Source organism: Dryas octopetala, chromosome 7, assembly GCF_963921425.1.
Source record: "Dryas octopetala chromosome 7, drDryOcto1.1, whole genome shotgun sequence".
NCBI classification, from domain to species: Eukaryota; Viridiplantae; Streptophyta; class Magnoliopsida; order Rosales; family Rosaceae; genus Dryas; species Dryas octopetala.
Genome location: NC_141372.1, coordinates 6,071,444 through 6,084,398, shown reverse-complemented (window position 1 = coordinate 6,084,398; position 12,955 = coordinate 6,071,444). Strand labels below are relative to the sequence as shown.

Below are 12,955 nucleotides of genomic sequence, written 5' to 3'. Positions count from 1 at the left end.
TTAGGAAACCCAAATCCCGGCCCAAAAGAAGGTTGGGCTGATTCGCAGAAATCGGGTCCCACAAAAGGGGAAAAAAAAATTTCATCCCATCAAAAGGTTTGGCAGCGTGACCACATGCACTACTTTTTTAGAGGCCATGAAATTAAACGTACAAGTAGAAAATAAGAAATAGATATGTAGCAGGAAATTACATTGCCCCCGGTACTATTGTCTAATGTCTAGCATATGCTTTATAGAATGAAGGAATTCCCATTTGAAAAAAACACTTCATTAATTTTTATTGGTAATATATGAAGGCAACAGCACATGCATGTTTAGTATACTTAATCAATCAAACTTCTTATATTAGGGATAAATTTTGACATTTGAGCAATCCTGAGATAATGTATATATAGTTACCATTAGATTAAATTTGTAATTGTCGAAATTAATAATCCATTACATCAATATAATAAATTCAACTATTAAGTGCAATAAGTGTTCAATAATGCTTTAAATTTGTCTTTAAGGTGAGCATGACTCTGTAATTAGTTTGCATTAAGTTGAAGACCTCATGGTAATGGTAGCTTAATTAGTGTGTTTTGTGCAGTGCGTGAGCTTCCAAAAATTTAATTTATACTCGTTCAATTTAATGTAATTTTAGAAACTCATAAAATGCAAGATTCTGATGATCAATTTCAATATTTGGAAAGTGAGAATAGAGATAATATAATTATTACAATATCAACGAAATTTATTTTTTGAAAATAAAGTACAAGCTAAGGTATTATATAAAAGAAATCTCATACTAATTCTTAAGTAGGAGTGGGTACGGTTCGGTTCCGCCCATTTTACTCCTGAAACCATGAGGCAAGCCCAGGAGGCTATTACGGTTCAATTTGGTTTTAAAAACCATGTAATACTTTAGAAAACTAAATTAATTCGGACATTTTTTGTTCTGGTTCAATTCGGTTGTACATTTCGGTTTTGGGCCTCAAGCTATTTGTTTTTTTAGGGTTCACATTTGGTTTTTGAACCATTTATGCTTCAAACCCAACCAAATTAACAAGTTTTAGTAATGAACTTAACCAAAAATACATAGTAAATTACAAAGTTAAGTTAAAGCACATCTTACCCTACAAATTTATATTACAAAGTTAACTTACAAACCAACCAAAAAAATAACAAAGTTAACTACTTAACTTACAGACAAAGTTACAAACAAAGTTAACTTAGAGACCAACTAAAAAAATAACATAAACCCAATTAATAAAAAGCAATTTAAATTACACTAAGTCATCATCTGCCAGTAGCCTTGCACCATATATAAAACTTAAGACCTGCACTAAACCAACATTATTTCAATTTTCAACTTAATACATTAATTTAACAGTTGTACCAATCGTTAATGTATGTGAATTAATCATCACCTACAGTTGCTCATGATTAATTGATTATAGACTATGATTGTCATGTCTATGGATATATGTAAATCTCAGTACTCTAGATCTAGGTTGTCACATAATATATACACAGGCGCTTGGACTGTGAACATAAACACGTGACATGAGGACAATGACCACGGGTGTTCAATTGTGTTACAATTAATAATTGCTAGCTGCACATGTTTTCAGTACTAGTGCCTAGTGGGATGGGCCCAGCAAGCCGAATTTAGGGTTGAAATTTCTAGGGTTTACCTAGGAATTGGGACATGTACTAAGTCTACTACCCAATAGCGGCCCAAAAAGAAAAAAATAGGTTATCAAATTCGATTGTTTTTTTGTCTTTGTATTGTTCAAGAAACAAGGTAGTTTGAAGATTGACTTTAATTAAAATCCAATGTAATGTTTGACAGCCGGAAAAATAGGAAAACGGAGAATGAAAACGTTTTGATTTTCTTTGTTTAAAATTACACGCCTCTGCGCGTATGGACGGACTATACTCTGGGATCCTAGTCTGGTGCCAATAAATCTGATTAGGGATCCACTTTCTTATAATTTAACAATATTACGAAAATCAATTAAAGTTTATCAAAACAATATTCATATGACAAATTAAGGACTGTTACATATGGTTGACCAGACCAGTGTTACATATGTTTTTTTTTTTTTTTTTTGAGAAAAAGTGTTACATATGTTTGAATTGATATTTTCTGAATCCAAGAAACTGAATTGATCAATTTAAATAATGGATTTTGATTTAATTGGTTCTAGTACTCGATCTCTTTTTGAGAAGGAATTAGTTCTAGTATTCTTAACTACATGCTTTTAAATTAATTATCTGTAAAATGAATTTATTTTATGTGCGACTGTGTTATACACTTATACATTTATAAAATTATACTAGTACTTCAATTAATGAGAGAAAAAGCCTCATCAGTTGTGCAACCATTCACTCAATCGTCCATGATTCACTTTGTATTGCCGAACAGAGGCTCCAAAACATAAACCTCAGCAAGTTTGTAATTGAATTTTCTGATTAATGACAAAACATTTTTCTTCTTGCATTTGATTTTGCCACTCTTTTATAGCTACACATTATTGATTTTCCATCAAATAATAAAGGAGATCGAGAGAAGGACACACACAGAGCTAGAGAAAGTGAATTTTGGTGGGATTAATTGGATGATCATCAAACACAAATTATTTTGCATGGTTGCCTACTCAATTGGACTAATAACCACGAACCCTGTGCTACAAATAGTTTTATGATCTCAGCCAAGATTTTACCCCACCCAACAGCTAATTAATTATTACTAGTTGCACTCATTATTCACAGTATTGAGACAAAACATATGGGGCCTTGGTAGCTAGTTAGCTATAAATTAATTAAGCATACAAAATCTCTAATTAATTAATTAGTCAGAAAGCATGATTTTTAGATCATTCCCAAGCCAATCCTCATCTGCCTCCAGAAATGAAGCCAAGGACCCAAAATCAGGAGCACCAGTATCTGCAGCAGCTTCATGACCACCATCACCATACTCATCACTCCCACCACATAGTTGGCTCTTCCCCATTATCTGCTTTGGTAGTACTAAAATTGGATGATGACTATGTTCATCATCAACGGCATTGCTCAAATGGTTCATATCAACCCCACTGAGCTTTGCAAAGTCACAGTCTAGAATTTTGCAAAAATCCTCATCTGTGTTAAAATCCATCATGAAATTTGGGCAATGGTCATCAGCTCCCATTTCACCCTCATCAGTAGAACTAGCTGTTGATGGTGAGCCTTCACTGGATTGTGACTCAAACTTTTTAACTACCAAGTTGGGATTATTTATAGGTACTACTCCCACCCCCACATTAGTGCTCTCATGGTTTTGATGAGCATCTGTGTGTTTCTGTGGAGTGACCATTATGACCCTGTTGCTAGGTGATGAAGGTTTAGTATTTATGGGTTTCTTGTCATTGTTTTTAGAGTGGAATGGTGGGAGATCTTGTGCCAATTTTTTGGCCAAATTGGAGTTCCAGTAATTCTTGATTTCATTGTCTGTTCGCCCAGGAAGTCTTCCTGCTATCAGAGACCATCTACAAACACACTCGTAGAATGAAAAATTGGTTAGAATTAAGATAAGTCGAGGGTTCGATCTTTTTCAAATTCTTTTATTTTATAATTACAATTTACTGAAGAAAAATAAAAGTACCTGTTGCCTAGGAGCTTATGCAGCCTGATGATTAATTCTTCTTCATCATCTGAAATGCTGCCTCTTTTGATATCTGGTCTCAGATAGTTCATCCAACGAAGCCTGCAGCTCTTGCCACATCTCTTAAGACCTGCAATATCATTATGTGGACACAAATCAACCTCATGCATGTGATCATGCATGTGCATGTAATTAACATGTATATCCTCCTCATTTATATATAGTTTAAATTTGTTTATTAATAATTATAATTAGCTAGCTTACTTACTATTCAACAGTCAACTAACTCCTTCCCACCCCCAAGAAAAACAAAAGAAGAAGAAATTTCTCTTTTTCCAAAACTGTTTCGATCCTCCTTTCATAAATTGTTGAACACAAAGTTTTATTGGGATTGCCATTCATAAAAGACCTTGTCATGAATCTGATTAATGAAAAATAAACCTAGCTCTCTCACTTAACAAACAAGCAATCCCATAATGGCTAAATTAAAGACCAATATTTCTCACGTAACAAACAAGTAAGCAATTAAATATAATGCTGTTCTTAATTAGTGGTCAAAATTCAAGTAATTAAACCCAAGTCTCTGAATATTGGGTTTGTTGCTGCATGTTCAATTTTACAACTTCAACATGAAAATGGCAGCTAGGGAATTGAAAAGGAATGAAGTTATAATTAAGATGTACCTGTTTGTTTGGCAACATTGCTCCACTTTCCTTCACCATTAGATTTGACATAATCCATGAGCAATTTGTCTTCGGCAGCCATCCAAGCCCCTTTGTTCAGTCCATCCTTAGAACACCTTGGACCTCTACCCATCTCTCTCTCTCTCTCTCTCTCTCTCTCTCTAATGAATAGTGGCAATGGCACAAATCACAGTCTCTGTTAGTTTCCAACTGTGGGGGAAATGAGTACTGATTTTTATAGATGAATGTTGATTCATGTGTACCGTACTGTTATGCACTAATTATATAATCTGTCACTTTTTTCTTAGAGATCTGAGCCAAGCATCCGACCAATTAGATCGAATACATTTAGCCTACAAAGAATTGGATCACACACACACATATATAAATTAACAAGTTCCAAGGTGCATGGACCCAACCATTAATAAAATGGAAGACTGCCATGTTCCACTTGTCTTGAAGATTTCTTTTAATTAATTTTGGCTTGGGAATGAATATCCTCTTTCTTCTGTAATATAGAGAACGTGGTCTGCGTACAAATACATCTTGTAAATCTATAACAATAAATGCTATGTACATGATCACTAAATACATCTTGTAAATCTATAACAATAAATGCTATTAACATGATCACTAAATCTGCTCGTTAATTAATGCATCAATATTTTATTTTGTAAAAATAATCGTGGTGATTCACTCAAATTTAAAGAAAAATGTTATTTATACAAATATTTCTTTCCAACGAATCTAATTAAGTAACAGAAACACCACCACGTTATTTGGTGAACAAAATTTGATAATTAAATTTAGTGAATGCAACGTTACTTAATTATCAATTTGAATAAAATACAACACTATCAGTACATCATTTGAAAAATAAACTTGGGTAAGTGTAATAATACGTACTCAATCTGTAATATACTAATTTTATGGTTTGAGAGAGAGAGAGATAGAGTGAGAGAGAGAGAGAGAGAGAGAGAGAGAGAGAGAGAGAGAGAGGGGGAGGGGGGGAAGGGAGGGAGGGAGTAGGAGCCATGCAGATAGTTTAAGTTTTATCGGGTTGCCACCCTTCTAATATTTTAATTAGGGTTTTGGATTCACGTGCTTGTATGCTTACAATTAATAATCTTGATTTTTCAATTAAACTATGAATTTGAAATGTGATCAACTGCCTTTCCTAGCTACATAGTTAGTTACTATATGACGTTTGTCATTCAACCAATGACTTTAGATACCAAATTATAATGTTTTTTCATTTCAACTACTAAAACATTTATGTCATTTCACTTTAGGTACTAAATTTTAGTTTAAGTACCAACTTTAAAAAACATGGTTATGTCAAACTGTGACTGTCTAACAATCAAAACTTTTTTATTGATTTGTTGTTTTTTTAATATTTGCAAGGTTTAAACTTTAATGTTTAGTCTTTGGGTTATAGGATTTCATCCCCCAAACCTAAATCAAAATTATGAAACCCTTAAAAATTTTGATTTTTTATAAATTTTAAATAGTCACAACTGTGACTGTTCGACAATTACAACTGTAACTGTTCGACAGTCACAACTGTATAACAAACGGATTTGTGACCTAATCCAAAATGTTTTACTCTAAATTAGTACCTAAACTAAAAAAAATTAGTGTCTTGCTGCTTTACTAAAAAAAATTAGTGTATTGCTGCTTTACTAAAAAACTATTGATATTTGATATTTAATCCTAATTTTCTATTAAATTTAGTGAATGCAACGTTACTTAATTATCAATTTGAATAAAATACAACACTATCAGTACATCATTTGAAAAATAAACTTGGGTAAGTGTAATAATACGTACTCAATCTGTAATATACTAATTTTATGGTTTGAGAGAGAGAGAGATAGAGTGAGAGAGAGAGAGAGAGAGAGGGGGGGGGGGGGAAGGGAGGGAGGGAGTAGGAGCCATGCAGATAGTTTAAGTTTTATCGGGTTGCCACCCTTCTAATATTTTAATTAGGGTTTTGGATTCACGTGCTTGTATGCTTACAATTAATAATCTTGATTTTTCAATTAAACTATGAATTTGAAATGTGATCAACTGCCTTTCCTAGCTACATAGTTAGTTATTATATGACGTTTGTCATTCAACCAACTCAAAGAGAAGTTGACATTCAAACAAGGTTAAGAAAAAGTTGAAAATTCGTTAGCTGCTGAAAGTTAATTGGTGCAACAATCTTTTTGGGAACACTAAAGTTAAGGTTTACTTAGGCACTAAAGGTCAAAATTTGATTAAGTATCAACCATGTCACAGTCACATACTCACATTACGTATGTAATCAATCTATTAATTTATTAATGAGTTCCTTAATGAATGATCGATCACATTGAAATTTAGGTGAATCATGGTCTTAATTAGTTGGTCCATTGTTTGGGCTCAGTAAGGCAAAATCTTTGTCATGATAACTTGTTGATTGATTTCTAACATTTTTAACTTACATGGAGGCACCATGCAAATGTATTTTTTAAGGAACTTTTAGTATGTTTTGGCTCTCCAGCTAATACTTTCATATTATATGAGCTAATTGCCTGTGTTTAATTAGTGCCTCAATTATTTCCTACAAGACTAGATCAATGCATCAATATCAACATTTTCATATCATATAGTCCTTGTCATAGCTTGCTTGTGTGTTACCTAAATATTGTTAAGGTTATATTCTAGCTAGCTACCTATATGCTTTTGGTAGTTAATTAGGGTTCTATTTTAGCCTATGAATATGCTTCTCATGAGTAAAACACAAATAAGCTTATTTTTTAATCAATAAAAATGTCTCTTTGAGAAATGGATCATACAAACAGCAATATTTCCTTCACCAGTCACTATATGTTCAATGATATTATTACATACATATAATTATCATGACAAGGGAATATTTTAGTCGACATTTCAATGTTTGAAGTATCATGGGTGACATCACATGATTTGTAGTAAATCAAAGAAATATTTATTCAACAGATTACTGATTGGATATCTAGCATGTTATTGTTATGTTGACAAACCTAGACTATATCTACGATAATAAAAAATAAAAAATTAGGCTAGACATTCAAACAAGTGGTTTCTAGATTGCAAGAGCCCAAAACAAACGTGCAAAAATAACAATTTAGACTTTGAGTAGTCAAGTGAAAAATAAAAATGTTTTACAATTTTCAACCTAACCATAGAATATACCTCCTCTTTGTTGGCCAACAGAGACCACAGTATACTTCTTAGCCTACTCGAACCCAAACCTAACTCCTTTTCGTGGGCCAATAGACCCTATGCGGGCCATACTGCTAGTTTTTCTATCAGCCCAAATTTGAAGCCCACTCGGAAATATTCCCTCCCCTCATCGTCTTGAGAAAAAGACAAGTTAAAACAACCCAAAAGCAAGTATGGGCTTGGGACAGAAATCTGAAATACTCGACCCAATTCTCCATTTGAAGCCCAATCCAAAATACCTAACCCAAGCTTCTTTCTCAAGTAAAATTTCTATTTAACAAGAGCATACAGTACTCAATATCTATCTCTTTCATTTGATTCCATATAGAAAGAAATGAAAATAACGTTAAAGTATCAAGCTACTATAGTAGCTGGCAATTTCAAAAATGCCTTTCAATATAAAAAGTTGATATATTTCAACCAAAAAATAAGAGTTGATATATTATTATTTCTAATAAGCTCAAATTATTAGACTGGTAACCCACTATTGTTTTATATTTTTATCCGAACTATTGTTTTATATTCCAACACTAGTGAATGTTCAATCTAGAAAATTGTCTGGCAGAGTATCACTCTTCACAACTAACATGATCAATCTAACCAGAACAACAAACAAGTCAAATTGCTTGAACTAGGGTACTAAACCACTTGAACATCCAAAGGTATGATTTTCTACATAACAGCATTCATACAAGTAATTTCCCACCGTATCACAAAGTTATATTCGTGAATAATATTAACCATATGCAGCTGACTTGTAGTGAAACTCATCAATTGTGGAATATATTAAGCCTTCCTCTTCAAGTGACCTAATAGCTTCCCTGGAATAGAAAAAAAAAGAAGGTGAAATTATGAATATAAATAAGTTACTCCTGCACACCTCAGCGAGTAAGTGTGTGTGTGTGTGTGTGAGTGAGAGAGAGAGAGAGAGTACAAGATCTTTTCCACAGGGATTTTCAGATGCTGGGCAAGTTCATCTCTGTGTATCCCTTTTTCTTTCCCACTGCAACAGAAAACTCATCCCAAAAGTTCAATATGGTCAGCACCAAGATAAATAACAGGTGAAAAAACTGCTACCAAACACCACCAACCAACACATTTTACATGGAACAAGGCAACAGTAAAAAAATTTAAAAAACTAGAACATGAAAGTTAATGGTAAAATGGTAACTCACATGCTTGAAGGCTGCTGAAGATAGTCAAGGACCAACTGGTCACATCCCTTTAGTCCATCAGCACTAATTTGCCCCGAGAACTACAAAAATTGAACATTAAAATCACATGCTAAACATAAGTAGGATAGTTTGAAATGTAACTTCTCATATTCAGATAACTTACTTGGTTGGATGGAGCTGTCTGATATCCAGTTGAGCCACTCCGCACAGGAGTGTGCAGATCAGATGCATCCACAGAGTGCGGTTGAGTTGCACCATTTCCTTGCAGCTACAAATTGAAATACACCATATATAAATAAAAGGACACAAGATGCGAATAATATTCAAATTCATCTTCAAGTGAATGCATACATAAAAAAATGTTATTGCTTCATCAATTCAAGTTGGTATTGATACCTGTAGCTTGGATCTCTGTAAGTGGTTATGTATGCATTCAATAAAGTGGAAGCTAACTTCATCAAAGTTTGTCACAGGCCTGGAACACAAACCAAAGTTCAAGGTTGACAAGTCTGAGTACCAAGAAAGGCAGCGTCAACAAGTAAGATACACAGCAGCCATAGATTTTTCAAAATTAGAAACATCCAACCAGACTATTACTAGATTTTGTTTTCATTCATGCAGTGAACCAGTAATTACCAGAAATAACAATTCTCCAAATAATGTCTCACGAAATATTACAACCAACAAAGAAAGAAAATAAACTCACCAAAAAGTTAATCAAAGATCCAAAATTAAAATCCAATTCAAAACCGTTTTTCAACAAGAGTTGTTTGGATCCAACTTCTTTAACAGTACAATATTTTAAGATGTCGACAGAATCAAGGAAAAAGAAGAAAAAAAATCTCCAAACAAGTAATAAGATTGATACAAATTTCCATGTTTTGCTTCAACCATATGAGATGCAATGTTCATGTGTGTGTGTGCGCGCTCTCACACTGTGCCCCTGCGTGTATATTATGTGTAAATATATATGCGGCACCTATTTCAATGGCATCATCCTACTTCTATTAAAAATATATATATGTGTAAATATATAGTCAAATGAAGCATTGACGACAGTTATTTGTCTAAGTACAATGAGAATGGTTAAACATAAGAATTAAAAACAATTAAAAATATCCTCAGACATCCAATTTGCTCAAATAAAGAGAGAATTTTTATACCCATACCTCACAGAGAAGGCAACTATTTGTCGAATGCCTTGAAAGACTTTCAAGTGTCCATTAACACGAACATACATTCCATCTCTGTTGCAAAACAAGTTAGAAAATAATATATAAGAACCTCCAAATGTTTTGATTGTTCATTAAATCTGATATCTATGAGAGGGCTTTTGAGTGAAACTTACTGTATTTCCTCCATTTCTTTTGAGTCAAAGCTCTCATTCACCCTATTAAAAGAATAAAACACAGAGTTTTAACTCATATTGCAGAAATCAGAGTGGATTCAAAACTTAAATTACTACCAGCCCATCTATCTATGTCTGTGGATGCAATTGGTGTGTATAATTGAAAAACCTTTTAGCTTCTGTTGGTAAATTGTACATTGCAATAAACGCTAAAATCCAAATGAACTCTTCAAAACTTCTAACAAAGTAAAATTTTAAACTGGAAAAATTGAAAAGATTACCATCTTCGACATTTTATTTGCCCTGTTCCATCGTCTACAGTGAACCCAACATCAGTGTTCCTTTCAGCTTTATCAAAAACCATCCCAACCACCGATACCTAAACCAACCACACATATCAGGAATCCCACATAATAAAACAATCAGGGAAAAACATTCAATCTCACAACTGCACTAAAAACAGTAATACTGAAAATGCTTTCCAAAATTAGAAAGGAAAAAGGAAATGAAAGTTAAATATAATTTAATTGACTGCTACGAAAGTTAAAATGATCAGTACATTGGCAACATCTGCACCACTGATCACAAAATTTGATTTTTCATCACCAGCCTGATGAGCTTCACTTATCTGCTTCACAGTCACAGGAACCAATCCTTGAGTCTCGCGACTCTGCAACAACAATCAAAGTAACAATACTTTAAAATACAGAAATAAATAACGGTAACAAAACATAAACCACTGCTTGGTCGCCAAGAAAGCAGCCAAACACTGACTTTGGTCAAAACCCTAAGTCGTATAAAAACCCTTACTTAATCAACTATTTTTAAATTTTCCTTTAATTTATTCGATAATTGTGCAATTTCATTTGACCTAAAGTTAATTCGAGAAGCTAGAGAGGCAGATGAGAAAGTAGAGAGAGAGAGAGAGAGAGAGAGAGAGAGAGAGAGAGAGAGAGAGAGAGAGAGAGAGGTTACCCTGGCCGGAGAGGGAGTGGAATCGCCGAACTGAGTAGACTGAGAAGCCATAAAGCCGCCGCCGGTGAAGGTGGAGGTGGAGTCAAATTGGCTGCCGGAGAACATCGCTGAAACCGTTAGAGAGAGAGAGAGATCTGAGAAAGAGAGGGAATGAAAGTGGCGCTAATGAAATAAATTAATGGTATTTATATGAGATAGTTATGAATGTAAAGGGTCTTCCCGCCGATCTTGTTTTGATTTTCCCGCTAAATCTTTCATCTTTTTCCTATTCAATCCCTAGTTATGAACCCGGCCCACCCCTAGTTAAGGGTCGGATCCGAATTATCCATTTGGATTTTTTTATTTAAATTAAATTTACATTCGCCGATTCACGTACTTTGGATCATTTTTCATCTTGGTTTTTATGGCTTTGATACTTTTTCTTTTTAAAGTTTAAACAATATAATTAATTTGAACTCATTAGTCTACTCTCTGTTACTACTTGGACTAACTTTAATATTTTTTTGGCTTATTTGCACATTTGTATTCTGATTTTTAGGTTTTTTCTCACTTTGCTTCCTTATATTTATTTGTATCCTATAATCCCCTGAACTTTTATGTCGTATCTCACATTACCCGATTCCGTCAATTCCGTCTTAACTTCCGTTACAGATGCTGACGTGACGTGGCCATGTTTGTGCCATGTTGTGGATTTGTGGGACCCAACACTCCATGTTGGCAATCCTTCCACATTTTAAGTAATAAAAATAAAACTAAAAAATTATTAACACAAAATAAATAAACAAAAAACCATCAAAACACATTCACCCCTCTCTTGCTTCCCTTCCACCACCAACAGCAACCCACCACCACCACCTTCACCCTCCCTCCCTCCCCCATCAGCCGGACCACCATCCTCGTCAGCCGCGCACCTCCTCTCATTTCTCTCTATCTCTCTCCTCATCCCTCCCTCTGTTCTCATCTCGGTCTCTGCTTTGCATCTTGATGATTCAAATCACCAAATGCTCACTGGTTAATGAGCAATTTTTGGTTCTTTTTCTAGGTTATCATGCTCAAATCAGCAAAACCACCAATCCACCAAAACCCCAATCAAAATTACAGCTCCAAAACCACTATAGAACCAAAATTCGACCACTAAATAGAATCCATCAATTTGATCACAACTGAAAAATAAAAATGTAAAACTTAAATTTAAAAAAAAAATCAAGTCGAAACCCAGAGAGATGCGAGGCACAGGGTGCGAAACCCAGTCGACGTGCGAAGCCAGAATACCATGGCTGCCACCGTGCCACACCGAATCAAGGTCCAACCCGACTCGATTTTTTAAATTTATATTTTAATTAAATTTTAAGATTGTATATTTAAAATATAATTATAATTTTAAGTTTTATAATTTTATTAATTTAAATATAATTTTAACTATATTTTATGGATGAAAATACGATATTACCCCGCCACGTCAGCATCTGTAACGGAAGTTAAGACGGAGTTGACGGAATCGGGCAATGTGGGATACGACATAAAAGTTCAGAGGGTTATATGATACAAATAAATATGAGGGGGCAAAGTGAGAAAAAACCAAAAAGTCAGAGGGCAAATGTGCAAATAAGCCATATTTTTTTTTTAAAAAGGACTTAACTCTAAATTAAGTATAACTAAATTTTTTTGAATCAAAGAAGGAAGCAGAGAGGCGAGGATGAGGAGCTATCAAAGTGTGGTTTGGGAGAAACAAAGAATTCGTCATTAAACAAATGCGTTGACAATGGACACACTACTAGTCGTTTGTGAGTGTTGTATGGATTGAGAGGCCTAAAACCCACCTCCTTTGTTTCAGCACTTCGGACTTGGCCTTCAACAAGATGATTCGGATCCTAATTCATAGTTGGTTCCGCCATCCGGATCCTAACCATTTTTT

General features: G+C 34.1%; 2 protein-coding genes across 2 annotated transcripts; both read right to left on the bottom strand.

Annotated features, from left to right (window-relative positions):
• Nucleotides 1-2,836: 2,836 nt before the first annotated feature.
• On the bottom strand, nucleotides 2,837-4,444 carry LOC147278995 (transcription repressor MYB6-like). Its single transcript, XM_086250294.1, has 4 exons — nucleotides 4,312-4,444; nucleotides 3,629-3,758; nucleotides 2,989-3,512; nucleotides 2,837-2,931 (listed from the first exon to the last, which is right to left on the bottom strand). Exons 1-4 carry the CDS (start codon nucleotides 4,442-4,444, stop codon nucleotides 2,837-2,839), a joined length of 882 nt encoding a protein of 293 aa, XP_086106420.1.
• Nucleotides 4,445-8,028: 3,584 nt separating this feature from the next.
• LOC147278994 (replication protein A 32 kDa subunit A-like) lies at nucleotides 8,029-11,167 on the bottom strand. The gene is made up of 10 exons (XM_086251904.1): nucleotides 11,041-11,167; nucleotides 10,625-10,735; nucleotides 10,347-10,444; nucleotides 10,066-10,107; nucleotides 9,887-9,964; nucleotides 9,114-9,192; nucleotides 8,881-8,985; nucleotides 8,718-8,797; nucleotides 8,477-8,545; nucleotides 8,029-8,363 (listed from the first exon to the last, which is right to left on the bottom strand). The coding sequence occupies exons 1-10, from the start codon at nucleotides 11,143-11,145 to the stop codon at nucleotides 8,279-8,281; spliced, it is 852 nt and encodes a 283-aa protein (XP_086108030.1). The 5' UTR covers nucleotides 11,146-11,167; the 3' UTR covers nucleotides 8,029-8,278.
• Between the last annotated feature and the right edge of the window lie 1,788 nt (nucleotides 11,168-12,955).

Excerpts from the sequence above, each read along its gene's own strand:
- LOC147278995 (XM_086250294.1), bottom strand. The coding sequence starts at position 4,444 with ATGGGTAGAGGTCCAAGGTGTTCTAAGGATGGACTGAACAAAGGGGCT. Across the intron at positions 3,513-3,628 it reads CATAAGCTCCTAGGCAACAG|ATGGTCTCTGATAGCAGGAA; the intron begins GTACTTTTATTT and ends GTGTGTTTGTAG. Across the intron at positions 2,932-2,988 it reads AAAGCAGATAATGGGGAAGA|ATACTGGTGCTCCTGATTTT; the intron begins GCCAACTATGTG and ends AAGCTGCTGCAG.
- LOC147278994 (XM_086251904.1), bottom strand. The coding sequence starts at position 11,145 with ATGTTCTCCGGCAGCCAATTTGACTCCACCTCCACCTTCACCGGCGGC. Across the intron at positions 8,546-8,717 it reads CTTCAGCAGCCTTCAAGCAT|TGGGAAAGAAAAAGGGATAC; the intron begins GTGAGTTACCAT and ends TTTCTGTTGCAG. Across the intron at positions 8,364-8,476 it reads ATCCCTGTGGAAAAGATCTT|GGAAGCTATTAGGTCACTTG; the intron begins GTACTCTCTCTC and ends TTTCTATTCCAG.